The sequence below is a fragment of the Aplosporella prunicola genome, assembly GCF_010093885.1.
Source record: "Aplosporella prunicola CBS 121167 unplaced genomic scaffold K452scaffold_23, whole genome shotgun sequence".
NCBI lineage: Eukaryota > Fungi > Ascomycota > Dothideomycetes > Botryosphaeriales > Aplosporellaceae > Aplosporella > Aplosporella prunicola.
In genome coordinates this window covers 502,550-527,712 of record NW_022983551.1, presented here as the reverse complement: position 1 = coordinate 527,712, position 25,163 = coordinate 502,550, and the positions used below count along the sequence as shown (strand labels likewise).

General features: G+C 53.3%; 7 protein-coding genes across 7 annotated transcripts; 2 read left to right on the top strand and 5 right to left on the bottom strand.

Annotated features, from left to right (window-relative positions):
* Positions 1-1,356: 1,356 nt before the first annotated feature.
* On the bottom strand, positions 1,357-1,740 carry K452DRAFT_301129 (uncharacterized protein; the record flags this gene model as incomplete). Its single annotated transcript, XM_033542406.1, has 2 exons — positions 1,357-1,401; positions 1,519-1,740. The coding sequence occupies 2 exons, from the start codon at positions 1,738-1,740 to the stop codon at positions 1,357-1,359; spliced, it is 267 nt and encodes an 88-aa protein (XP_033394318.1).
* Positions 1,741-3,736: 1,996 nt separating this feature from the next.
* K452DRAFT_290748 (uncharacterized protein) lies at positions 3,737-4,696 on the bottom strand. The gene has a single exon (XM_033541049.1). The coding sequence runs from the start codon at positions 4,680-4,682 to the stop codon at positions 4,134-4,136; it is 549 nt and encodes a 182-aa protein (XP_033394317.1). The 5' UTR covers positions 4,683-4,696; the 3' UTR covers positions 3,737-4,133.
* Positions 4,697-5,452: 756 nt separating this feature from the next.
* K452DRAFT_89002 (uncharacterized protein) lies at positions 5,453-7,765 on the bottom strand. The gene is made up of 4 exons (XM_033547285.1): positions 7,678-7,765; positions 7,421-7,620; positions 7,225-7,357; positions 5,453-7,157 (listed from the first exon to the last, which is right to left on the bottom strand). The coding sequence occupies exons 1-4, from the start codon at positions 7,682-7,684 to the stop codon at positions 5,548-5,550; spliced, it is 1,950 nt and encodes a 649-aa protein (XP_033394316.1). The 5' UTR covers positions 7,685-7,765; the 3' UTR covers positions 5,453-5,547.
* A 353-nt stretch (positions 7,766-8,118) lies between these two features.
* K452DRAFT_290746 (uncharacterized protein) lies at positions 8,119-12,950 on the top strand. The gene has a single exon (XM_033541048.1). The coding sequence runs from the start codon at positions 8,145-8,147 to the stop codon at positions 12,522-12,524; it is 4,380 nt and encodes a 1,459-aa protein (XP_033394315.1). The 5' UTR covers positions 8,119-8,144; the 3' UTR covers positions 12,525-12,950.
* A 540-nt stretch (positions 12,951-13,490) lies between these two features.
* Positions 13,491-15,250, bottom strand: K452DRAFT_88965 (uncharacterized protein). Its single transcript, XM_033547284.1, has 3 exons — positions 14,879-15,250; positions 14,213-14,817; positions 13,491-14,109 (listed from the first exon to the last, which is right to left on the bottom strand). Exons 1-3 carry the CDS (start codon positions 14,996-14,998, stop codon positions 13,815-13,817), a joined length of 1,020 nt encoding a protein of 339 aa, XP_033394314.1. The 5' UTR covers positions 14,999-15,250; the 3' UTR covers positions 13,491-13,814.
* Positions 15,251-17,640: 2,390 nt separating this feature from the next.
* Positions 17,641-20,290, bottom strand: K452DRAFT_353090 (uncharacterized protein). The gene is made up of 3 exons (XM_033545807.1): positions 19,847-20,290; positions 18,187-19,790; positions 17,641-18,129 (listed from the first exon to the last, which is right to left on the bottom strand). Exons 1-3 carry the CDS (start codon positions 20,099-20,101, stop codon positions 18,069-18,071), a joined length of 1,920 nt encoding a protein of 639 aa, XP_033394313.1. The 5' UTR covers positions 20,102-20,290; the 3' UTR covers positions 17,641-18,068.
* Positions 20,291-20,427: 137 nt separating this feature from the next.
* K452DRAFT_88884 (uncharacterized protein) lies at positions 20,428-21,519 on the top strand. The gene is made up of 5 exons (XM_033547283.1): positions 20,428-20,543; positions 20,596-20,774; positions 20,831-20,873; positions 20,929-21,152; positions 21,224-21,519. Exons 1-5 carry the CDS (start codon positions 20,537-20,539, stop codon positions 21,383-21,385), a joined length of 615 nt encoding a protein of 204 aa, XP_033394312.1. The 5' UTR covers positions 20,428-20,536; the 3' UTR covers positions 21,386-21,519.
* Positions 21,520-25,163: the final 3,644 nt, after the last annotated feature.

The window sequence follows — 25,163 nt, the reverse complement described above, 5'->3', positions numbered from 1 at the left end:
TTATACCGCCTGTTCCCGTAGCACGGCGTCCAAAGCAGATTCCACAAGGGCGACCCGTTGTCTCATCTGTGCCCTCATCGGCACATTTCGACAGCAGTCTCCAGGCCTACCAAGCAAATCTCTTACTCCTAACAGCAAGCACTAGGAGGAAAGCGGAAGCCAAACGACTACAACAATCCAGCGTGTCAGCCCACCGCGGCAGGCAATGCCGTTGGCGATGCCGACGCGGCGCAGTGCCGAAGATGCCGAAGATGCCGATGGGGGCCGTTACTGGCACCGGAGGTTTCTGCAGCAAGCCACTTCATCGGCAGGGGTAAAATCCTTCCCGGGCGGGTTTGCGGAGATTTTTTGGAGGTGTCCTTTCATTGCTCGGATGCTCACAGACCGTGCTAGCTTGTGCCGATAAGGCTGAGGCTGATGTCCGCCAAAACACTCTATTTCTGGTGATAGTTCCACAACGCCGGCTAGGTCGATCTTGCGATGGTGGATCTGCTGCGAAGAACTTTAAACCTTATTTCTACTTCGATTTTCAACGGTGCGGCAAACACCTATAGCGGTTTCTTTTATGTGCTCTACTTATGTTTTTGCGAAGCACCGACACAAGCAGAAGCCGGGAATGCGTCGCAATTTATGTAGTGGAAGTCTGCAAAATTTGAACACCGCTGCGTTATCTAGCACAGCTAATATGCCATGAGTGTTGAGCATTGTTAGAGATATTTTTCCGGCCTGTCGCTGCCAAACAAATTTCACCATCCAATGATAAAGCACGACCAATCGCTCCGAGCTCGAAGATTCGAAAGCACCACAACAATAATCAAACGCCTTTTGACGGGCTGTTAAAATTCACTATGAACACTTTTTTGTCTAGCTAAAGTCATACAACTTTTAAATATCCAAACACAAACATAATTCAACTAATTCAAAGGTAAAAACGTCAATAAAACCAAAAAAAAAAAAACCTCCACTGACTGCAAAATAATATGCCCGTAAAGTACCGGACCGAGCTCCGGTGTGTACATTGTACCTCCGCACGACACTTCCTGCCTAAGCCATCGATGAGTAATGCAAACTGCAACAATTCCGAACAAATGTATAATATCACAGCTTACCTAAAACCCTTTCCTCAAAAGAGCCAATGGAGTCAGTAACTTAACACTGCTCACTCGCACCCTTCAGCTGCATTGTAGTATAAATGGCTTAAATTTTTGTACCCAAGTGTACTGCTATATACTCCTAGTACACCAACTTCCCTCCATATTTTCAAAAGCCTTGGCGCATCCAAAAAACACCCCAAAACACCAGCAAGCGCAGAGCAAAGCCATGCACGCCCGCGTCCCACACACGCCTCATTTGCAGCTACTGGAGCCCCGATTCCAAATTCTCAGCAGCACAACCCGACTCCTGCATTCGCCGACGCGCCGAGCGGCCAAAGCGTTAACCAGAACGCTTTGCCGTGTCCCAGAAGAGAGCGATCGATCTCTTGGCCGATTTGCTTAGGCGGCAAGCTCAAACGCCGACCTTGCGGCCCGCCCACATGACTGGCAGCGGCCACGCCAGCGCCGCAGACGTGTACACGACGAAGCCGGTGCCTGTGCTGAAGAGGCGCTTGCCCATGGTGCCGTAGTTGAAGGGGCGCATGCGCTCCGTGACGGGATAGCGCTTGATGGGGTTCTCGTTCTTGTAGAGGGGCGCGACGGTGCGCTTGACGGCGCGGAAGAGGGCGCGGGTGGGGGTAGTCATTTTGAGGGTTTGAGGTTGAGGTGTTGGTTTTTGGTTGTTGGTATCTCCGTCCGCCTGGGATCGAAGATGTGGTTTTGGTTTGTGGTGGTGGTGGTGGTGGTTGTTGAAGGTTGAGGTTCGTGAGAATGCTGCTTAGAGTGGCAGATTCGGAGTGCTTCTTTTTGTAGTTGAGAGAGGAGCTGGAGTGATTGCTGTGGATGGAGTGGTTGGCTTGCTGATGATGGGAATCCAGTCCTACCATCAGCTCAGTTATATACACTGCACTGCACCATAACCTTCTCACTGCATGAGCGGAGGTGTCCGACTCCCCGCACCAGATACCGCGAGATAGTGGTGCATTCCATCATCTGTGGCTCCATTCTTTCTCAGTCTTGCTTCGACAATCGTGCCATCTATCACTCGGGTTGCATGGACCGACTGAACAGTGAAACCTGAGCCGACGGACAGATGTGGCAAGCGAGGCCACAGGTGGTGTTCCAAGTGCTTGGGTAACGCCGTCCACGAGCTGCCATTGGTCCAGCCCGAATAACTACAAATGGAATCATTCGAGGCCCTGCGGTGCCGAAACGAGGGCAATATCCAGATGCTGCTTCATAATAATTGGGCCAACTCGGCCGCAACCACCCACCACCAGCGCAACGCCAACTGCTGCTACTCACGGGCGCATAATCTCCAAACAACGGGACATTCTTCAGCGAGTGGCCCCAAGGCCCTAATTGCGTGCGTGATTAAGAATTTCCTGCCAGTTTGCATCATCCTGCTAGGCGCCGAGTGCTTGTGCTGCCTCCAAGAGCTTGCGAAGCGCTTAGCTGCGTGAGGGGCTCAACGACAAACATCCGACCAACACGCCATCATGGCAAAGAGCCAGACGGGTGGCATCGCACAACAGATTGGGCAATGACATGGTCCTTGCATGAGCCTGAGACAGATCAGCGACGGATCTGAGATTAGATAGCGATGTCTGAGGTCCGGAGGGTGGCGACGTTGGCAGAGCTCATGGTAACACCACCATCACCCGATGATCATGACGTCTCACGACAGACCTTCCCACGCTTCCTGACGGCCGAAAGGTATATCAGACGTCTTTCCCCGCGGGCCACTCTTTGTGCTCCGCTCTTTTACGGGAATTGGGGGTGCTTGCAGGCGACATTGCGCCATTCCCATCTGAGACGGTGGCGTGAAGGGGCCGCCAAGGGGCTCGGGAATGTATCAAGTGGAGGCGGGATTCGTCTGCTTTCCTTTGAGAATAGCAAAGCAATTCATCATGCAATCGTAAAGTCGAATGATCCAAAAAATGACCGTTAAATGCGTGCATGCTGCAACGTATCATCCCCTTGTCGCTTCCACCTGCAGCGACCCGGAGTCTTTGGGTTGAGTTGGCGCCACCTCCACGGCAGCTTGCGACGAACAAACATCATGATCCGCAGCGATTGTGCCTCATTGGTCGATATCTTGATGCTTGCGATGGTGAATTGGACAGGTCCAGCCGGTCTTGTGGTGTCCTTGTCACCGGTCAGGATAGTGTCAGGCTTCCCGAATGGGAAGCGACACTAAGCCCCTCAGGCACACGTCAGTTGTTTGAGTTGGGAAAGTTCACGCTTGCAATCCCGTGTTCTTCCATGGCATTCTCTCCATCATTGGGTATGGCGGCATCTGTCCGTTCGATCTGCTCATCGACGTTGACGCGGGTGATTCACTCGGCATCCTGGAGTTCCCGAGATCTGCTCGCCCTTAATTCGGCATATTATCACCTTACGTGGTATGCGTGTCCCGATGTGTTGTACGATTCCGAGCGGCAACTGAGCGGAGACTGGTATTGTAGTTTGGCCTGTGGTTTGGCCAGATCTTGAATGATCTGATACTTGTCGCAACGTGAGAACGTTCTGGCCATGGTCCTTGGTTCTGGCCCGATTTGGTCTATCGAACCACTGTCTGCCAGGCTACTCCCAAGTTACTTCGTGGAGAGCCCCTAGTATCCTCTGGATGAACAGATCAGGAGCTCGATGCAAAGGTCGAAGACAGTCATGGCAAGATCTTTGCAAAATACGGATTCGAACATGAAGTTCTGCTAAGTTCTTGCTCGTGTCGTCGACTCAGTGTTGTTTAGTGAGACTAATATCACCTGAACAGTCCCTTTCCCCAAATCGCGGCCACTGGACATGCATCTTCGTTGTGAAGATGGTGTTCCCTCAGGCCAGATGACCCAGATCTCCCTGCGGAAGCCAGAAGACTGCCAGTCGCGCGATCGAGGGAAGAGGCAAATCCAATACAGGGTAATTCTGGAGAAATACAGCATAAAACTCCAGTATGCTGTGCAACGAGACGATTTTGGCGTGCCTAAGTCCGTGCCACAGTGAGCTGCTCACAGTTAAACAGCGACATACCTATTGACGTCAAGCCGTCGCACCCGCCACGAGCGCAACACCCTCATCCAACCACAGCCCATCGGACGCGGCATAGTCCTCCCCGTCACAGCGGACAGTTTCGAACTTCGAGAAGGTCACTCGAGCGGCCAGTTGTGCCGAGCCACTGGAGGCTAAGTTGTGCTGCCGGTTCAATAGCCGACCTCCGCCGCGTCCCTCCAAAACCTCACCGCGCCAAGCGAGCCCCGGAGCCTCCGACAACAGAGGCGGAACGGGCACAAGAACCCACGTCGCACACCTGTCCAAGACCACGCCACAGCAGACCGACGGACCACGCACGCAGTTCACCGCCACGCCACACATACTCACACCGGCGCGCGACGTGTGGGCAAGCGCACGCACGCACGCGCATATCCGTACGTCGAGGTTCAGGTAGCGCATGTACATACGTATGCCAGGCAAGTGGGAGAGAGGGGGAGGAAGTTCCAAGAGGTCTGTAGTTAGCATAGGTGGAAACAGGCAGACAGACCGACCGACAACATCATCCTTAAGAACGCACATACGCGTCAGAACTCGCATATCTATGCCACTTCCGTTGACAGTCGCCCATGGTTCGTGAAGCTGTTCGAAGCTCGTTAAGTGCCGAAGTTGCAGTCGGGAGCGGCCTGGCGGGAAGCAAGCTTTTGGCTCGGGCGTGAGCATCCGCCCGCAAGGAAATGATCGACGCACCAGGCACCTTGGGCAGCTGTGAAGTCGCGTCGCAAACCGACCACAGTCAGGACTGTCTATCGCGTCCTTCAGCGCTATATCCCATCAACACACTGATCAGCCCAACTTACATCTCCTTCGTATCTCTTGTTCAACCTGCCACCTACTGATTATTACAGCACCAACCTCCACGAGGCAGACAGACAAGGCGCACCAGCTGGATTTTCAAGGGTTTGTAATTTACCTAACTCGCAGTACCTACCTAATGCAAGGACCAGGAAAGAAAGCAGCAGAGCAGGGCCTTAGTAGTGAAGAAGCAAAGAGAAAGGGAGAAGAAAGGAAGGAAGAAAAGCATGAAACCTTAAGATGGAAGCCAGCCTATGGTCAAAAGCAAAAAAAGGGAAAAGAAACACAGTTCCTTAATTCCATATCCCCTCCCTTCCTTGGTATAGCATCCGTAGTTCTCCGTGTGTCTCCGTCGTGTCGTAAAGGTATTCCGGGGTCCCACATTTGCGCCGAGAAAGGTAATGAAAAGTTGAAGGAATGAGAGGTGTATGCATTAATCTCGCATCCTTCGAAGCCAACATGTTTAACAGAGTTCAGGGGATTTGTGCTGTATGAGAGACAACTCGGCGATGAACCTTACAGGCAAGTCGATGCGTGGAGAGACTCGATGGCGGATCCCCAGGCATGCCGAACGTGTCCACTTTTCTGCAGACCCTATGAACCTCTAGGCTCAAGCGAAAAGAGATTCGGGCAAGTTGGCGAGAGCACCAAACATGACAGCACCACCAATGACGAAGCCCACGGCACCGTCGCGAGCGCGGCTGAGGAAGTTCGTAGTAGTGCGCTTCTTAGGGGGCTGCTGCGTAACCATAGCAGAAGTTCCAGTAACTTCCGCCAGATTTCCGCGAGGCTGAACACTGAGGGTCTTGAAGGGCTTGGCTGTAGGGGTAGCAGATTGCTCGATTGCAGGTTGAGTACTAGAAGCCTCTGCCATTGAGGACTTGCCAACAGCATGCTTGCCAGAGGCATCAGCCGAGTCCAGGTCCTTCGAAGTGAAGTAACTCTCCCTAGCCTTGGCGATCCACTTGGATTGAATCTTGAACCTCTTCATCTGATGGGGGAGTCCGAACTTCATGTCGGCGGGCTTTGCAGGCGGGACCATGCCTCTCAGCTCTTTAAGGCATTGATCAAGAGTGTAGTCGTGCTCCATGGCATACGCCAAACGCTCCTTCATCTTCGCCTCCAGCATGGACTCATCCTCCTCCGGAGTACGAGCAGAGCTGACTGTGTGTGCCCAATGCGCCTGGTCTTGGTCCTCGAGCTCTGCCTCCGAAGCCTTCCTCTTAGAGCCAGCAGTAGGCGCAGTGCTATTTTTAGTGACCGGGGCTCCCTCAACAATATCAGAAATCGCGTTCATGAAAGGCTTCTGTTGGGGCAACCCATCGTACCCGTACTTGGGCGCATAGGGCATGGTATCGAATTCCTCGGCCAAGCGATTGTAGCCGTCCTTAAGCGCAAGACCAAAGCTCACCTTGAAGGGCTCGGGGGTCGTTTCAGCCTTCATGTTGGCGGCGGCAGAAGCCGCGTAGGCGGCGACAGATGCCTCGTCGGCTACGATAGAGCTCATATCGGTAGCATTGTAAGGGGAAACATACTTCGCAGAGGGTTCTCTCGCCGAGTTGTCGATCCATTGGCTGTTGATGGTAGGTGTATCGCCCCAGTTGTAACAGTTGTCGAAAATCGACTTCGAAGTCTCGGAAGATTCATGACCTTGGTTGCTTCCGGCAGTGATATCCCAGGCGGATTGGTTGTTATAGAGCGACTTCGGGGCTTCGGTGCGTTCGTGGTCTCCATCGTCCTTATCAGTAAGGTCAAGCACCGTGACCGTCTGGGCAGAAGTGGGGGCAATCTCAACCGATGCTTCCCGAGGTGTGGCAGGGAAGCCGCCGGAGTGGTTGTCCTCATCTTCGTCGATATCAGAGTCGCCCGATACTGACTCTTCATCGGGATAATCATCTATATCTCCGTCAGGGCATGAGTCCTGCTCAGAGTCGTCGTCCGCCTCAGAGTTGCTCCAACGATCCGCATAATTATCCCATGCAGTAAAAAGAGCCTGCGCTTCACTGGTGGCGGAGTGCTCGGTGGCCGACACGACAGGGCTAGTAGCATCCATAGCAGTAGATAATTCTTCGTCAGAGTCGGAATCCGTGGAGTAGTCGGACTTTGTGTAATCAGTGTAGCCCTGCTTGAGGTCGGAATCAGGCAACGAGGTCTGGTCGATGGGGAGCGCAAGGTCTGCGGGCTTGAAATCGACTTTATAAGTAGCAGGGACGAAGGTGCCTGTGCCTATATGTATCAGCAAGGTTCTTGGGCGGCAATAGGAGTCATAAGGGTGATGTGTGCTTACGCTCGCCGTGGATAACGGTGGTACCGAACTGCAAACGCGCGCCCGAACCGAATGCTACCTCTTCACCCTTGGAAAGGACATATTCGTCTACCTTAGTTCCATGCATGGATTGCATATCTCTGATGTAAACGATCTGCGATTAAGACATACGTCAGCTTGGCGCGGAGAAGGGTAGAGGGAGAGGGCGGCAACTTGCCTTGCAATCGGGGTCGGTTCTGATGACAGCATGCTGCTTGGAGACGACGGGGTTGTCGATGGCTGCGTTGGCAGCAGACGCTTCGATGTCGCGGTTCCGCGAAGCGCGACCTATGGTGAGAGGAGAAGCTGCCGTGAGCTTGACGAAGCGCTCGACGATGGAGTCGCCGTCGCCGATCGAGGTGAGCTTCAGGTCGAGAGCTGCAAAGGCGAGCGGGTTAGCGACGGGCAACGAGGAGAAGCGGGCCATGCACATACTCTTCATGATTGCGACGTAAGAGGAGGAAGTGGTTGTGATGTCGGTGGGCCTTGAGAGTGTACTCCTTGCCTAATCGACGTAGCTCCGGGAGCGACCGAGAGCTGTTGGCTGCGGGGTTGCGGGCTGGAGCAGAGGTCGGTCGAGGGAAAGATAGTTGACGGTGTGACAGTCAGCGGAAGACGGAAGCCCAGCTCACAGCTTTCCAGCAAGTAGCGAGCGCAGTGTGTGAAGGGCGTGGCTGCCTTCGTCGCAGGCAGGCAGGCACCCCGGTGCTGTACTGCTGCTGCTGGCCCCTTCCCCGAACCGCGGGGAAGCTGCCGCGCGATAAGAGATAGCGCGCCGAACGGGACTAGCGCCGTACCCCACCGCGCTACTCTGCCAAATTATTTCGACATGACTCCGGCTCCCTCTCTCGCTCCTCTCTCGCCTCCTTCGTTTCCCATGCCCATGCCCTCCCGCACCGACCATGGCCTCCCAAGGTGAGCTCAAGGAGCAGGTCGTCGATCGCGTGCCCAAGCGCATCACCGAGCTGCAGTTCGGCATCCTCTCCAACCAGGACATTGTCAACCAGGCCGTCATCGAGGTCTCCGATCGTCATGTCTACGACGCCGTTAGCACCGGGCCCACGCGCAATGTCACCAAGCATGGCCCCATGGACGGCCGCATGGGCATCTCCAGCAAGAACGCAAACTGCGACACGTGCGGCGAGGATCTCAAGGCCTGCAACGGCCACTTTGGCCATGTCAAGCTGGCCCTGCCTGCCTTCCACATCGGCTACCTGAAGATGATCCTCGAGGTCCTCCACAACATATGCAAGGAATGCTCCAACATCCTGCTCGACGAAACCACCCGCCAAAAGTACACGAAAAGCTTGCGCCGCCCCGATCTCGACAGCCTGCAGCGCACCCAGATCTGCAAGAGAATATCCGCCGAGTGCAGAAAGGTCAAGAAGTGCCCGTACTGCGCCGCCACCAACGGCCCGGTCAGGAAGGTCACCGGACACCCGCTGAAGATTGTTCACCTGAAGTACGATGCTTTCAACAAGTCGACGGCCAAGAAGAAGGAGATACCGCGCGGCAAGCAAGAGTTCGACAAGTCATTCGAGACCGCAAAGCAGGGCAACGCCGAGCTGGAGAAGCACATGCGGAAGGCTGTTGATGACATGAATCCGCTGAGGGTTCTCAATCTCTTCAAACGCATTCGGGCCACCGACTGCCCGCTGCTGGGCATGAACAAGGGGAGGCCGGAGATGTTCATCTGGCAATATGTGCCTGCGCCGCCCGTCAGCATCCGTCCATCAGTTGCCCAGGAGGCTGCTACTACCGAGGACGACATTACCAATAAGCTCGGCGATATCATCCAGATCAGCTCGCTCATTCGCGCAGGACTGGAGAAGGGTCAACCAGTGCAGACAATCATGGAGCAATGGGATTTCCTGCAGCTGCAGATCGCCATGTACATCAACAGTGACCTGCCGGGCCTGCAGCAGCAGGGAGTAGGAAAACACATCCGAGGCTTCTGTCAGCGCTTGAAAGGTAAACAAGGACGTTTCCGTGGTAACCTTTCTGGTAAACGTGTGGATTTCTCCGGCCGTACGGTCATCGGTCCGGATCCTAATCTCAGCATCGAGGAGGTCGCCGTGCCGGAGCGGGTTGCTAAGAATATGACTTATCCTGAGAAGGTCTCGCGCTACAATATTGAGAAGCTGCGGGCTTGCATCAGACGCGGCAAGTTCAAGCACCCGGGTGCTAATTTCGTCGCCAAAAAGGATGGGCGCAAAATCACTTTGGAAATCCTAGGGAAACTCAACAAGCTGGGCAGGGCCGCGGACGAACTTGAAATTGGCGACATCGTGGAGAGACATCTCGAGGACGGGGATATCGTGTTATTCAACCGACAACCTTCTCTGCACAAGCTCAGTATTCTCAGCCACAAAGCAAAAATCCGGCCTTGGCGGACATTCCGTCTTAACGAGTGTGTTTGCAACCCGTACAATGCTGACTTCGACGGCGACGAGATGAACCTGCACGTGCCGCAGACTGAGGAGGCCAGAACGGAAGCCATCGAGCTGATGGGCGTCAAGCACAACTTGGCCACGCCGAAGAACGGAACTCCTATCATTGCAGCTATCCAGGATTTCATCACTTGCGCTTTCTTGACCAGCAGAAAAGATCTCTTCTTGGACCGGAAAACCTTCGCCTTGGTCTGCGGTTACATGTTCAACGACGAAGCAGTGCGGGATCCCGAGACTGGAAAGTACCATAAGATCGAACTGCCACCACCGGCAATCTTGAAACCCCAACGCTTGTGGACGGGTAAGCAGATTTGGAACGTCCTCATGCGACCATACAAGGAATCCAAGGTCCTCGTCAACCTCGACGCAGCATGCAAGCAGTACAAGGGTAACGCTAAAGACATGAACGAAGACGATGCTTGGCTTGTCATTCGTAATTCCGAAGTCATGTGCGGTGTCATGGACAAAGCGACTGTCGGTGATGGTAAGAAAGACTCTGTCTTCTACGTCATGATGCGAGACTTCGGCCCCGACTATGCCGTGCAGGCTATGAACCGTTTGGCCAAGCTCTCTGCGCGCTGGCTGACTAATCGCGGCTTCTCTATCGGTGTGAGCGACGTTACTCCTGGTACAAAACTTGTTAAGGAAAAGACCGAGTTGATTGAAACGGCATACGCGGAGTCTAAGAAGGTTGTCGAGTTGTACCAAACAGGAAAGTTGGAAAGAGCTGCCGGTTGCGACGAGGAGATGACCATGGAAAACCAAATTTCCGGTATTCTCAACAAAGTCCGTGCCGCAGCTGGTGAAATTTGTTTTTCGGAGCTCAGCAACTGGAACTCTCCGCTTATCATGGCCAAGTGCGGTTCCAAGGGCTCCAACATTAACGTTGCCCAGATGGTTGCTTGTGTCGGTCAACAGATTATTGGAGGACAACGTGTTCTCGATGGCTTCCAGGACAGAACTCTTCCCCATTTCCCCAAGGGCGGTCGTCTTCCCGACGCAAAAGGATTCGTCGCCAATTCTTTCTACTCTGGTCTCACGCCTTCGGAGTTCATCTTCCACGCCATGTCTGGTCGTGAAGGCCTGGTCGATACGGCTGTCAAGACGGCCGAAACTGGTTACATGTCTCGTCGTTTAATGAAGTCGTTGGAGGATCTTTCTGCCCAATACGATGATACGGTTAGGAATTCTGCGTCTCAGATTGTCCAATTCCGGTACGGTGACGATAACCTTGATCCTGTGGACATGGAAGGCAAGGCCAAGCCTGTGAACTTTGTCCGGTCGTTTGATCATGCCAGGACCACAACATGGAACAACGACGAACGCACCCTACTGCCGGATGAGATTCGAAAAATCACTCTGAAGCGCCTGGATACTAGACGCAGCAAAATCCAGCGTTATTCTGAGCTTGGTCAACCCCTGGCCTTCAAGGTGGACGACATCGTTTCTACCGACCAAAAGGAGTCCCAACGAGATTTCCTTGACGAGGTCCAGAAGTTCATCTTCGGCAGGGCAGATTCATTGGAAAGGCTTTTGAACCGCTTCATAAATATCCAGAACAACGAAAAGGACCATGGCAGGACCGTTGTCGGTGACGATGGCTTCCAAAACATCATCAACGGTGTCGGAAAAATCTCTGAACGGTGCTTGAATACTTTCCTCGACCTTTGTCTCACGAAACACGCGCAGTCTCATGTCCAGCCTGGCCATGCCGTCGGTGCCACTGGCGCTCAATCGATCGGTGAGCCCGGTACGCAAATGACGTTGAAGACTTTCCACTTTGCTGGTGTTGCCGGTATGAGTATCACGCAGGGTGTACCGCGTATCAAGGAAATTATCAACGCTTCCAAGGTCATTTCCACGCCCGTCATAACTTGCGAGCTGGAAAACACGTCGGATATCCGAGCGGCACGCATGGTCAAGGCGCGTGTTGAGAAGACGTACCTCAAAGACATCATCGCCTACATTGAAGACGTTTGGTACGAGAACGGCAGCTATCTCAACATGCGTGTCGACTGGGACACTGTCAACAAGCTGGGCCTCGACCTCAGCACGCGCGATCTCGAGATCGCCATCAAAAAGGCGCCGAAGCTTAAGATCGGCAGCGACGGCGGCAACGTCGAAATTTTCGGCAACCATCTGCGCGTATACATCCCGGACGTGGACAACGGCGAGGGCGGCAAGCCGCGCAAGACGACGTCGCGGTCCTCCAACAAACTCAAGGCCGACGACGCATACTTCTCGCGGGTGCAGATGCTCAAGCGCGCGCTGCCCGAGGTGACGATCAAGGGCTACCCGGAAGCGACACGTGCAGTCATCAAAAAGGAAGACACGGGCAGCGAAAAGGTGTCTCTGCTCGTGGAAGGCTACGGCCTTCGCCTCTGCATGAGCACGCCCGGCGTGAAAGGCACGAGCACGTGCACGAATAGCGTACTCGAGTGCTTCAGCGTGCTAGGCATCGAAGCAGCGCGTACAACCATCATCACCGAAATCGCGGCCGTCATGGGCCAGATGGACATTGACCCGCGGCACATGCAGCTGCTGGCGGACGTGATGACGTACAAGGGCGACATTCTGGGCATCACGCGCTTTGGCTTGGCCAAGATGCGCGACTCGGTGCTGCAGCTGGCGAGTTTCGAGAAGACGCCGGACCACCTGTTCGAGGCGGGCTTCCGTGGCAAGGGCGATAGCGTGCAGGGCGTCAGCGAGTGCATTATCCTGGGCCAGAGCATGGGCATCGGTACCGGTGGGTTTAAGGTGGTGCGGAAGCTGAACTTGCCGGTTAGTGAGGTGGGCAGGAAGGGGGATTTGTTTGAGGGCGTGTGGGGATAGTTGTGGTGGGTGGTCCATGGGCGTGTGGCGCTGGGATTGGATGGGACGGGATGGCATGGCATGGCTTGGCTTGGGCTTCGGCCTTGTGGTTTCTACTACTTGTGTTTTGCATTGCGGCGGAGTTTTTTTCAACTTCATCATCAAAAGACGTGTCTTGGCTGGCTGGGTCCTCTTTTCTGTTCTTTGTTTCTGGGCCGTTCGAGCAGATTATGCAGGCTGCGTTGTTCTGGGGGTTGTTTTTATTACTTCGTTTCAAAAGCTCTCTCTCTCTCTATTTGTAGGTTACAGGGGTAGGTAGAGGTGGGTCGATAACACCTATGGTGGTAGTAGTAGTAGTAGTAGTAGTAGTAGTAGTAGTAGTAGTAGTAGTTGTTGTTGTTGTTGTTGTTGTTGTTGTTGTATGGATGCGGGAATGCGTGCATGCACATCTATCTATCTTGCTTCGAGTGGGGACGTTGTTGGTTTGTCGTGCTGTTAGGGGATGGCTTGTCTGGTATAAATGTAAACCTCATCTGCACTGCACATGCTCTTGTAACTCTTCGGCTTCGTCAACCAGGGAGAGCTTGAATACTGACATACATGAACACATCGAAGTAACGCCGGTGTCTTCGGGGTCGCAAACGATCACAGGGAAGGAGCTAGGGGTAACTTCGATCGAGGCTTGAGCGTGCTCTTGCGGCTTGAGTGCGGTTTTGCGGCTTGAGTTTCCAGCCACCGTTGATGTTGTCCATCGCTATGACAGGGTAGGGCTGCTGAGAGTCATAAGCTATTAGTGCCAGTGAGTAATAATTTGCTGAGATATCGGCCACCATGATCTTTAGAGTGACTGGCTGCTTCTTGGTCTTCTACTGTGTGTGTGTATGTTATCTCTCGCACGTATGGTTCGGGTAGACAGGCGACCCAGGTTTGTGGCATTCATTGGTGGAGATTGCGTAGTTGTGTAAGTAGGTGCGATACTGTGAGGTTGTCGTTTTTGATGGGTTTGTATGCCGGACTTCAATTTATATTCTGACATCGCGGGAGTGGGCAGTGGTGGGCTGGCTGAGTAGAGGAACAGGACTTAGATATATGCTGTTGACTACGAGCGCGGATTTATATCAAGCAAAGAAGTGGTTTGTAGCGAGTGCTTTAAGGACATTGCAATTCTGTCTACATACTCATATACAATGGATAATCTTCTTACACTGGAGTGACATGACACACTCACACCTGCAGCGTACCTCTCACCAAGGTGCCATGCACGCAACACCTACCCCTCCTCTCTACCCCTCCCACCCTTCCTGCACAACACTACACCCACCTTCCCCTCCCCCTCCCCCTCCCCCCACCCACGACCCCCCGACTCCTCGTCCCCCGCTTCGGAATATCAACCATATGCCAAGCGCGGAGATGCTCGCGCAAGTGATCGCGGCGCGAAAAGCCGTTCGCGCCGCGTCGTACGCAGTTCCGGCGCGGACAATCGAGCAGCAGCGCGCCGTCGCGCCTGTGCACTGTTTGCGCGTGTCGCATTAGGTCTGCGTGCCGTGCGAACTGCGTTGTTGAGGCGCAGGTGGGGTTGGGGCAGCTGTAGGGCGGGCCGCGGGGGCTGTGTTTGGGAGAGGGCGTTAGCGTTTTTTGGGGGGTTTGGTTATATTTGGGTTGGGGTTTGTTTGTGTTTTGGGCTTGTTTGGGGGTGGGGGCGTACTCACTTTCTGTTTAGACGAGGGGGGCTGGTGGGGGCGTTGGCGTTGAGGCTGGTGTCGTTGCTGGGGCCGGAGGATGGAGAGGGCGGTCGTAAGGGAGGTCGAGGGCGCGTGCGCGTTGGTGTGGCGTCTGTGTCCGGGTTGGTGGTTTCAGTTTGATTGGGTACGGGAGAGCTCGTTGCGGGCTGGGGCCATTGAGGGTACGGCGATAGGTTATTTTCCGGGTGCGTGTAAGTGTAAGTACCCAGAGTAGAGTTGTCTGCGGATGGAACTGGTGGAAAGTACATCGAGTATGATACAGCGTCGTTAGCATAGCTAGAAAGCAAATCGGATCCAAAAGCTGTGGTGAAATCATAGTCTTCATCGCCCTGGTAGTCTACGCCAATGTCGTCTTCAGCGTCTTCGATGTACTCCGCGCCCATATGGGGCACATTCCAGCCGGGTATTTGGTGGTGATGGTACGCGTTTTCTATACTCTCAGATGTGGCTACATCCAAGGCTGGATGCTGTGGCGTCTGCGCCACAGATCTTGCAACATCCCAAGTCGGATAGGTTCGGGAAGCGGCGCTGAAGCTTGGATACGAAGGTGCGGTTCCGGCATCGAGCTCATACTGCAGCACTTCAGCACTGATCTCCTGATGCAACGGTCCGGTAGTCCCTGGCCAGACATACGGTTGAGTGTCTCCTTGTGGATAAGAGAACTCTTGGGCTGGGAAGACTTCCGAGGCCTGTCCAGTACCGCTTGCCCAGGCGTAATCGAGCTGCCGTGCTCCGTAGGGACATTCTGGCCATGGATATTCTGGGCCGTCTGGGTCTGGGCTGCCATCGTGATCTCGAGTTGATTGAGCTATGTCACTCCTCGCGGCTACGTTCTGGCCATCAAGGTCATAGTCCGGCAAGCGGGTGCTGTGCCAGGCTGAGTTCGGGTCGTAATAGTAGTCACTCGAACCGGACTGCCAATGTGTTATCCTTGTTTACTCGTGAAGTCATGGCTGGCGAAATACCTCTTCGTAGGTGTAAGAGTCAGGCATTCTTTGAACTAGTGAAGCTTCTCAAAATGTGATAGAGATTTGGACCTATGAGGTGAAAACAAAGTATTGGAATCCGTGAGGCGTCTGCAGCTGGATTAATTCGGATACATTTAAGGTGAAGAAAATGCGTTGCTGCCCAACATACCTTCCAGCTTTATATTCAGAGGCGTGGGGTCCAACAGTAAGAAGCTTAAATCTTCTGTTGGAGCAGTGTGTAGATAAAAGGCTGCGTCTCCGAGCACAGATATAAGGAAACTTGGGATCCACCACTTTCAGCTTCCATCATCTCATGATTCTTCAGCAAAGTTCCATGCTGTGGCTCAAAGGATGCCTTCTGTTTGCCTTATCGTGATGTTTTTTTCTCAGCTTCGTCGGGCTCACAGGCAGCCAGATCATATGGCATTGTTGGCCTTTGAGCTATCGTGCAGACCGTTTGCCCTCTCTCGAATTGGTTGGCGGAGGGGGCAGTGTCTCCCCGTGAGTGGTTCCAAGTCAAGCTGCGTAGGATGAGGTGTTGACACGTCTACTCCACGGACATAGCGTCAGCCCCCAAGAAAAAGTGAAGCGGCAAGCCAAGGGAACCACGGGGAAGCTTCGAGGCCTGTCGATTGGGGAGGCGACCGGCCGAGACTAAATGCTTCTGCGAGGCGGTGGTGACACATTTCCTAAATCTCCTTCGAAGCGCCATTAGCCATTAGACAAAAACTCAGCTGATGTCCGGAACATTCTTCCGGGGAAAGCAATGTCAGCTAACTCTTCCTCTTGCATACGACAACGGCGGCAAATGCAAGGCTATGGCGCGGCAAAACGTAAGGCTTTAGGTAACGGTCCTGTGCCTGGTTCAAGTCTTAAGGGAGGGGATCGCACGACCGAGTTGCGGAAGAAAACACCAAGATTGCTGCCTGGCCGTCAGAGTGGGGGTTAACCCGTTCTGGCAGCTGGTCGTCCGCTCACAATTTCTTTTCGTGGCGTAAACATCATCAACTCCTCGACGCGCGATACGAACCACGAAACCAGCAGCATCGCCTCAATCTTTACCATGTCTGAAGAAACACCCCGGCCTGGTGCCTGGTCGTGGGCTGTGCTTCAGCTGGACCGCCATTTGCGACGCCGAAGAAGCAAGGATAAAGACTCAAGGCTTTCCGCAAGGCGTTTTTTTCCGGCACTGCCGCCTCCTCGCCGCAGAGCCCGTCGCCACGTCTTCCCAGCTTAAGCCCGTCCGACGATATCCAAGAGGTGCGAAGCGGTGAGCTGTCGTAAAGCGAATTTTGAATTCACAAGACTGGTTACAACGATTGAGCTGGTCAATAATTTCCGACCGTTAGAAAAACTGGGTTGCGTAGCCTTTCGCAAACCTTAATTGTTATAAAGAGAAGGACGTCAAACGGTCAAATTAAAAGGCTATTGGATTGCAAACGCCTTAACAACGGTCGAAAGCTGCCATCAGACCAAAAGGTATAACCGGTTTTGACTGCACATGGCAGGGTCAAGAGCTGCAGACCGGGGGGTGCTGACCGGTCAGCAACTTCTCTCCGCACAGGTAGTTCTGTTGCGCTGGCGCCGTCGCAACCCTCAAGTAACCATCCCTCTCTTCCTGCATCGTGGAATGCTGACATAGACGTTTAGTTTGCCTTACTTTGCTTAGGTTTGCCTCGTTTATGGGGACCTTTTGGGTGCGCCAGTAAGCCAGCAGGTGATGCTATAGCAAGTCGGATGTTAACCAGACGCAGAAAAACGTGCTTCGTCGACTGGGCCAAAGACCTGTGCTCCCTTCAGAACATCGAGCGAAGAGCCACCTGGTGGCTTGAGATAGACCGTTTGTTGATCACTTAATGACCTCCGTCAGCCACCGCGCCGCATTACCATGGAGCCTTTTTTCCGAGCCCTAGCATGAGGTGCTGCCCCAGCCAATCAGCAAAAATAAGCCTATATTAGAATCAACTCACCCATAAGCCTAATAGATGGTTCGTCATCTTGCAGGTCAAGACATTCTTTAGCAGCGTAAAAAGAGCCAGCCTACCGTACGCTACTGTCGACTTGGCACTGTCTTAGGCAGCATCATCGGAGCCTGAAGAAAGCCTCACTCGTTCACATGTCTCACTCCCGACAAAGCTATTTCAAACGCTCTGCTGCATGGCGCACGCAGTCCCACAGTCGCACCAAAAGCACGACTGACTCCAGGCATGGCGCTGACGGCGCTTAGGCGCCCCCCGCGTGCAGTTCCATCTCCGCGGCTCAAAATTTTGCCACTGCTGCGAGTTAGTTACTGACATGAAACTTCGACTGCAGCGTTGGAAGAGGTGACGTCGGTATGCATGCAGGTCTGCGGCAGTGCAACGGTGGCCTAGCACCGATTGGAGGGGATGATGGCGTGAAAGCACTAGCAGCCGCAAGAAATCAAAGAAGCATTCCCCATTTATCTTCTTTCTGCGCAATGTTGAAGACAATACGTAGGCTGCTACGCAGATAACATAACGAAGAAAATAGAGTCCGCCTTTGACCTCACGACTCCATACATCATTGGCAAGCCTGCCTAGTTAATATGTATACGCAAAGCTCCCATAAACAGAAGCAGACGAAAAGAAAATCAGAGCTTCACGAAGCCACATTGACAAAAGTCAGCAGTCGAGTGATTGAAGCGGTACTGGGTACATCATGCAGACTTGCAGAAGGTAGTTGGATATCTTTACCCGTCTGGACAGAGCCGCAACGGGAAGATTGCATTCGCATAATCGTCGTAACACTATCGGATTCCTCGCCGGGACCATCCTACAAGCATGCTACCCACGATATGTTGAAATTGTCCGAAGACAGGAAGAGGCACGACTCATTCAGAGCTCGTCTTCGAGGAACTTGTAGGCAAACTTGAAGTCCGCCTTTCTGCGGTTCATCCTATTGAAACGGTTAAATTTCAGTGTTGACTGAACGATTTCTAAGTTGACCACTTACCAAGTGCTCTCGTAGTCGAAGAACCGGTACGTTCCCTGTTCGTAGTCCTCAGTGATGGACTTGGGCTCCTCGTGTCGCTGGAACCAGGTCTGGTACTGCTTGTGGAAGCGCCAACTCTGGCTCTTGAGCGCCTTCGCTGCGAGGTACTGCTCGTACGTTCCTTGACGGTAGTAGAATGCGTAGAACAGGGAATCAGTGTCGACGCGAGAATAAAGCCTAGGGTCATCAAATATGGAGAGCGGCTCCTGCGGGTAGTGCGACGGCGTGTAAGGGTAGGGGTTCTGCGGCTTGTAGTGGCGAGGCTTGTCGGCATCAACGGACTCAGGGTGCGAGGCATGCGAGATGGCGAGCATTTCGCGATGTTCTGGGCTGTTGAGAGTATCCTCTTTCGTCGCTTCGAAAGATTCGAGGAGATCCTGGAGACTCGACGGAAGGTGATAGACCGATTCCTCTTCCTGGGGCTCAGGGTGCTTGTTGCCATTGCCGTTTGTCAACGGCTCCTCCTTAGTTTCAACCTGCTTAGCTGCCTTTGCTTCCTTTGCACTTGCCTTCTTAGCTTCCACATGTTCCGTCGCTGGTGTCGGCGGGATGCTACTCGCGTCAGTGCTTGGTGCGGCGACGCTAGAATGGCTCGGAGCGGGTGACTTTGCGGAGACGGCACTGGAGGTACCGTCGTGGCTAGGCGCATTCGGAACAGCCGGACGTTGGGCCGGAGTGGCTGCAGCAGGTTGCGAGTGATTGGTTGCTGGAGAATTCGCTGCACTTGGACGGGACGACAGGTGCTGTGCGGCGCCTGGCGGGGGAGGTAATGGTGCAATCCCCACGCTGTTCTTGTCGCTTGCGGCAGCTGCGGCAGCTGCTGACGCGTACTTGAGCGGTGCGCCTTGAGCGGGCAGGGGCGCCGGCTTCATGTTGGTTGCGGGCACGCCATTCGTTGTATGAGGTGCAGGTGTATGTAGCGTCGATAACGTCGGCAGCGGCGACTTGAGCTGGGTCGATGGCCTCCTCGTGGTTGCAGTCGTTGTCTCTTGCGACGATTTCGTCTTTCCCAATGGGGGCGCCGGATTCCTGAAACCCTCGTCGGGCGTGTCGTCCTGTATTGATTGTGTGTCCTGGGAAGACACCCGGTCCGCCTCGGCCGTCATTCCGTACAGATCCTCGCCCTCTTGCAGATTCAGATCGTCGTAGATTGAATCGTCCTCCATGAAGTCAACCTCTTGATTATTTTCGACGTAGTATCTGATGCTGTCGTCCAGCTCTTTGACTTGCTCCAGCTCGATTCCGTCATTCTCCAATGACCGCCGTAACAGCTCCAGCTTGCCAATGTGCCACTGATGCCTCTCGACTGTCCGCTCAAGCTCGGCTATCCTTTCCGCTTTGGACGTGTCTTTCCTGCTCTTCTTCATGTTTGCCTGCAGTGACGCCGTTTCCGCTTCTGTCGTTTCAATCTGTCGCTCGAGCTCGTCGACCATGTCGGAAAGGAATTGGCACACTTCGAGCTTCTCCTTTTCCTTTGGATCTAGCTTGGATGCCGCTGACAGACCTTCTTTCGAGTATGCCTTGGTCTTCATTTCCTTCTCGACAGCCTTGAACTTCTCCATTTGCTGTGCCGCAGTTAGCTCGTGCACAAGTGAACAAACATGCTGACCAGGCCACGCACTGTCTCGATCAGCTTGCGCTGGTCCAGCAAAGGCTTCTTGTCCTTGATCTCATTGCTCGCAGCCCAGGCCTTGATCTGGTCGCGCGACCGCTGAAGCTTCTTTATCTCCTTCTTTAGCGCATCCTCGAGCTTCTCCTTCTGCGCGGGATTCGTCGATTGTTGAAGCTTGTCGTATACGCCCTCGAAGGCGGTGACTCCTTCTGCGACTTTCTTGAAGCATCGATCGACCTCTTGGGCAAGCTTCCGGGCGGCCATGGTGGGTGTGCCGCAGCCTCGTCGGGGATGTTGCGGGCGAGTTGGTGCAGCGTGTTGCGGCGGAGCGCACTATCGAGCGTGCGAGTGAGGAGGTCGGGAGAGTGAGATGACTGGGTGTCGTAGCGCTCCGCAGCGTGGGTCAGGGCGACGATGATATCGCGTTGTTGTTGTTGCAGCAGCGAGGAAGTGTCTGGTCCGTTTGGATCCAACCCGCCAAGGTACCAGATTCCCGATATGCTAGGTGGTCATGACACGTGACTCGTGGGAATTGCCGCGGCGACGCCGGCGCGACTCGCACGGCCCAGATCAACATGCACCACCAAGCATTCCAATCAAGATCCCCACAACATATCTCAGCCTCTCACGTGGTCCTGCAATCCGGTATTTTGTCTCATTCCATTGGCAGTCTTTGTTCACGCATCACTGTTCGCAATCATGAAAGGTATACTGGTCCCTGTCCTTCTCAAACCTCTTCGGCTGACCCGCCGTCTCAGCTGTGTTGCAGAGGGTCAAGTCTGCCTCTGTCACCGTCGACGGCAAGCTCATCTCCAATATTGGAATGGGCATACTGGTCTTCGCAGCCGTCGGCAAAGATGACACGCAAGCCGAGGTGGAGAGGATGGCCTCCAAAGTCCTCAAGATGCAAATGTGGGACGATGAGGAAGGGGGGAAGGTGAGTTGTGCCTCCAGTGTTCTCCATGCGCTGTTTATGCTAATTGCCACTCGTAGTGGAAGAGAAATGTGAGAGACCTTGGGGGCGAGGTCCTATGCGGTACGCCAAGCCTGATCCGGCTACCCCATTACCACTTAGTTGACATGACTTGTAGTTTCTCAGTTCACTCTTCTTGCCTCAACGAAGAAAGGTAACAAGCCGAGCTTCCACAATGCAACTGCCGACAATGCCCGTCAGCTGTACACGTCTTTCTTCGCCAAGGTGCAGGATCTGTACGAGAAGGACAAGGTCAAAGACGGAGTGTTCCAAGCCATGATGGACGTTTCGCTAGTCAACGATGGACCGGTAGGTTTAGATTACCGTTGTGAGGACGAAGCGGTACATCCACCAGTGCTCTGCCCTCTACTTTTCCACACGATCATTGGCTGACGCAGCATACTACTTTGAAGGTCACTTTGGAGATAGACTGCGATCCGCCAAAGATGAATGTGCCAGGGAATGCGGACTCGGGCTCCTCTAGCGAAGGAGACAAGGTGAAGATTGAAGAGCTCCTCACCAAGATCGGCAGACTCCAGAAGCAATTCAACATCCCAGCCGAGCTTCTACGTTAGTGTTGGCAAGGCCTCTACGTCCAATCGTACCGCGGACTTCCGGCGTCAGGACGCATCACCGTGTTCAACAAGTCTGCCTCGGAAACACAGGCTTAACGGCAGTTTCCGGCAACAGCCAAGCTTAACGACGATGTTAAACCAAACATTCTAAGACGAGTCGTCACTCTCCCTTCAGCAGCCATCCGTGGCCGTTGACGATTGTATCGCGGGTGGCTACAGATTGGGCATCCACACTATAACAATCCGAGAGGCAGGTATTGTTATGATTTACATGCCTCTCGTGAGCAACACATCCAACCACGAGCGCAGATTCTACATCTATCTACAGAGTAATCTTTGGGGAGCGTTTTAACGGTATCGCTGCCCCTTGTGAACAACACACCCGACCACGAGCACGACCTTGAAGCCGGTCCCTACAGATTACTCTGTAGATAGACCGTAAGGCACCGCAAACATACCGAAATGCTCCTATAAGTTGGTTGATATTTACAATATGGAGCGACGGAGCGCCATTCACCGTGGGGATACGAATAACAACATACCTCCCGAACCGTAGTAGAAGCAAATACAAGTCAACTGAGTCGGACCTTCGAAAACTCACATGGTCTATTCCAATTACACCAGATCGGTACATGGGTGTTCCCGGCCATATGTCCGCAGTGAAGCATTCAGGCAATCACGATGACGCTAAAATCATCGCGTGTCTCCCGTCTGCCGACGTTTCCTGCAAGGATCTTTGTTGGTTTTAGCAACTGCCGCAGCTGCATGGACCCTTGCCTTTGCTGCAGGCAGGCGAATACCGTCTTATCTTGCGACTCCAGTCCGCCTCCCCGTCGGGTTACGAGCTTTCTAGGCGGGTTGGGGCCATATGTATCCTGGAGTCTCCGTCTGCCTTCGACCGCGGATGGATATTTACAAACTGATTTTCCGGAACCTTCTCCGCACCGACAGGCATACTTGGCATAGACACACAAATTGAAGAGTTTCGGCACCGTGCAACTACATCAGATTGCCAGCAGGCGCTAAACTCCTTTTGACCAATGTACGACTCCAGAAAGCTGACTGCGTATGGTGTGGTCACACGGGAATAAATTCGCGAAACGCTAGATACCAATGCGCTGGTGGACACCGGGCCGACGGGGAAGACAAAGTTCTATGGTCCCGACGGAGAGGCACCCGTGATGGTGTAGCGCCGACATTCATCAAGCAGGCACTTCTACTCGTTCTGGTGCCCCGTTTCAGCCTTGCTCTAGAGACTTTCTTGGATCCACTTGCATACCCCGCAGCAGCATGCATCCACAATGGAGCGGTGAAAACCATTGACCTCGTCAGTAGATTTTGACAATTCTGACGCGCATAATCTGGAATTGACCTTCCGCTTGCGACAAGCATGCGTTCAGTGCTCAGCCATTTCCCTCTTGTCTGAATGACCGGTGAGCACTGTCGCACAAGCTACTGGAACCGCGGCACACCACTAAATCGTCATTCTTCGCTTGAACTGACAGGGTAATGCTCACCGGAAGCCATGTGCGCGAGCACGTTTAGGTCGGTCTCCCGCAAAAGGACTCACCTTTCATGAGTTCGTCTCGAGCGAAAATCTCCATAGGCCTTGGTCGATCGCATTCCGAGAGCCGTTTTATGCCAATTCGTCAGCCAGCCAGATGGGTTCTGCACTATTTGCCGCCTTCCTTTTCCACAAAGGATGATCGCCGTGGATGGCGTGGCTCGTCGGGTGGCTCCGGTAGAAGCACGCATGCCGTGGAAGAGCAATGTGCACCTTGCCGAAACAAGCTACCGCCGGCCTGGTCCGCCAAAGATCTGGAATCATAACTCCCAGTGATCGTGATGAGCTGCCTGAGAGAATTTTTGGGCAACAGCTACATACCGCCAAAGCTGAAAATTGTGCTCCATGTCACGCATCGTCATCGTCAGGCCGGGTCAATAATGCCCAGAAAATGGAATTACCAGTTACGCTTTTCGTGTTCGCATGGTATAAGAACAACAGTCATTCACGATGGTAGGGAGCAAAAGCCCCAGCAAATGATTTTCTTAGAGCCCTAAACTCAGTCCTGAGGTTGCGACCAGGCAAAAACCAACTTTTGCTTTTTTGAACCATCATCCTTCTCATACATTTACGAGTTCTCACCGTCAATCAACTGTTTGGGAAAGTCGGATACAGGCCTTGCTACAGCAGCAGCACCACCACCTCAGCTCGACCATCTCGACCAATCATGACGGGCGGATCATCCAACTCGGTACATTCTTCAGTAAAGCACGAAGAGGCAGCCGCGCCGCACGTTTGTATCAGCGGACTAGCAATAATGACTTGTCCGATATGCGCCGGGCATCCTCAAGGGTAAGTGTTGAAGTCAGGCGTGGTTACGCACGCATGAGCGGGTGATGCGCATTTATGATAATGATAACTAACACATGGGGGAACCACAGCTACCGCAATCCCATCTGCACAAATTGCCAGGGCCGTGGCACCGTCTACTCGGACTGTCTTCAGTGCCACAGCAGCAGCATCCTGGGCTCCACAAACAGCCTGCAGGCGGCGTCTCCTGGCTTCTCGTACGGGAGCAACTCAGGCTGGGGCGACAGGCGAAGCATGTGAAGTGAAGTGAAGTGAGTGGGAAGGCGACGGGGCGTTCTGGCCAGCGATGTAACGCTTTTTCTTCCTTCGAGTCACAATATTGGGTTTCTCTCTTTCAAATTGGGGTTTCTATGGTTACGTTATGCACAAGGCGATTTCTTCATTCAGACGTATGTATGGTCGCACAATTTACTGAAATTTCTGTATCCGGATTTTCGCTTGATGCTCATCTATCCTCGCTTGTCATCACATCTCAAAACATCATCGCAGCGCCCAGCCATCTAGGCATCGTTCAGTCATTCAATAGTCAATCTCAGCGCAGTGCGCCGCTGTTGCAGTTTTCGCTCTGCGCGCTGCTGCACGCCCGCTCGCCCGCCCCTGCAGCAGACATGACATTGGCATGACGCGCAGCGGGCGCGCATGCAGCGTAGCCAATACGTATGGCGCGGGATGATGTCGTGTCTGCTTGCTTGCTTGCTTGCGTGCATGTTGTTAGTTAGCGTATGTGCCTGGGTGTTTTGTTTGTTTGTTCGTCGGCCTTCGATGCTTTGAGGGACGGACGGGTGGGGGTGCGGCTGGGTAGGTGAAGATGCTGGCTGGTGTGGCTGGCTTGGTGGGTGGTTTTGTCGTGTGGTGTGATGTGGTGGTGATGGCGTTTCCGGGTGTGAGTGGGCGTTGCGCTTTTATAATTTATTTATTTATTTATTTATTTATTTATTTATTTATTTATTTATTTATTTATTTATTTATTTATTTATTTATTTATTTATTTATTTATTTATTTATTTATTTATTATCATTTCTTTTTACTTTTTAGCTCCATACCTCTAACCCACCTTCCCTACGGAGTACCCTTACAAAACACACCCGCACCCTTACACCTCCCTCTTTATACCCTTTAAACCCCCACCTCCACGTGCTACGTCTATACTTATACCTCCGTAAGCTTTGCGCGGTTTTGTTCGTTGTGTGTTGTTCGTGAGCTTTGGGCGCGGAGGTAGCGCGTTTGGTGTTTGGTGCTTGGTAGGAGATGGGAAATGTGAGATGGGAGATGGGAGGTAAGTAATAACTCTTACCTCATGCCATGCCATGCTATGTCTTGTTATGTGTGTGTTTGTGTAGGTAGCTGCTAGATAGAAGAGTGGGATTGATGAGGTGAGGTGAGTTGAGTTACGTTACGTTACG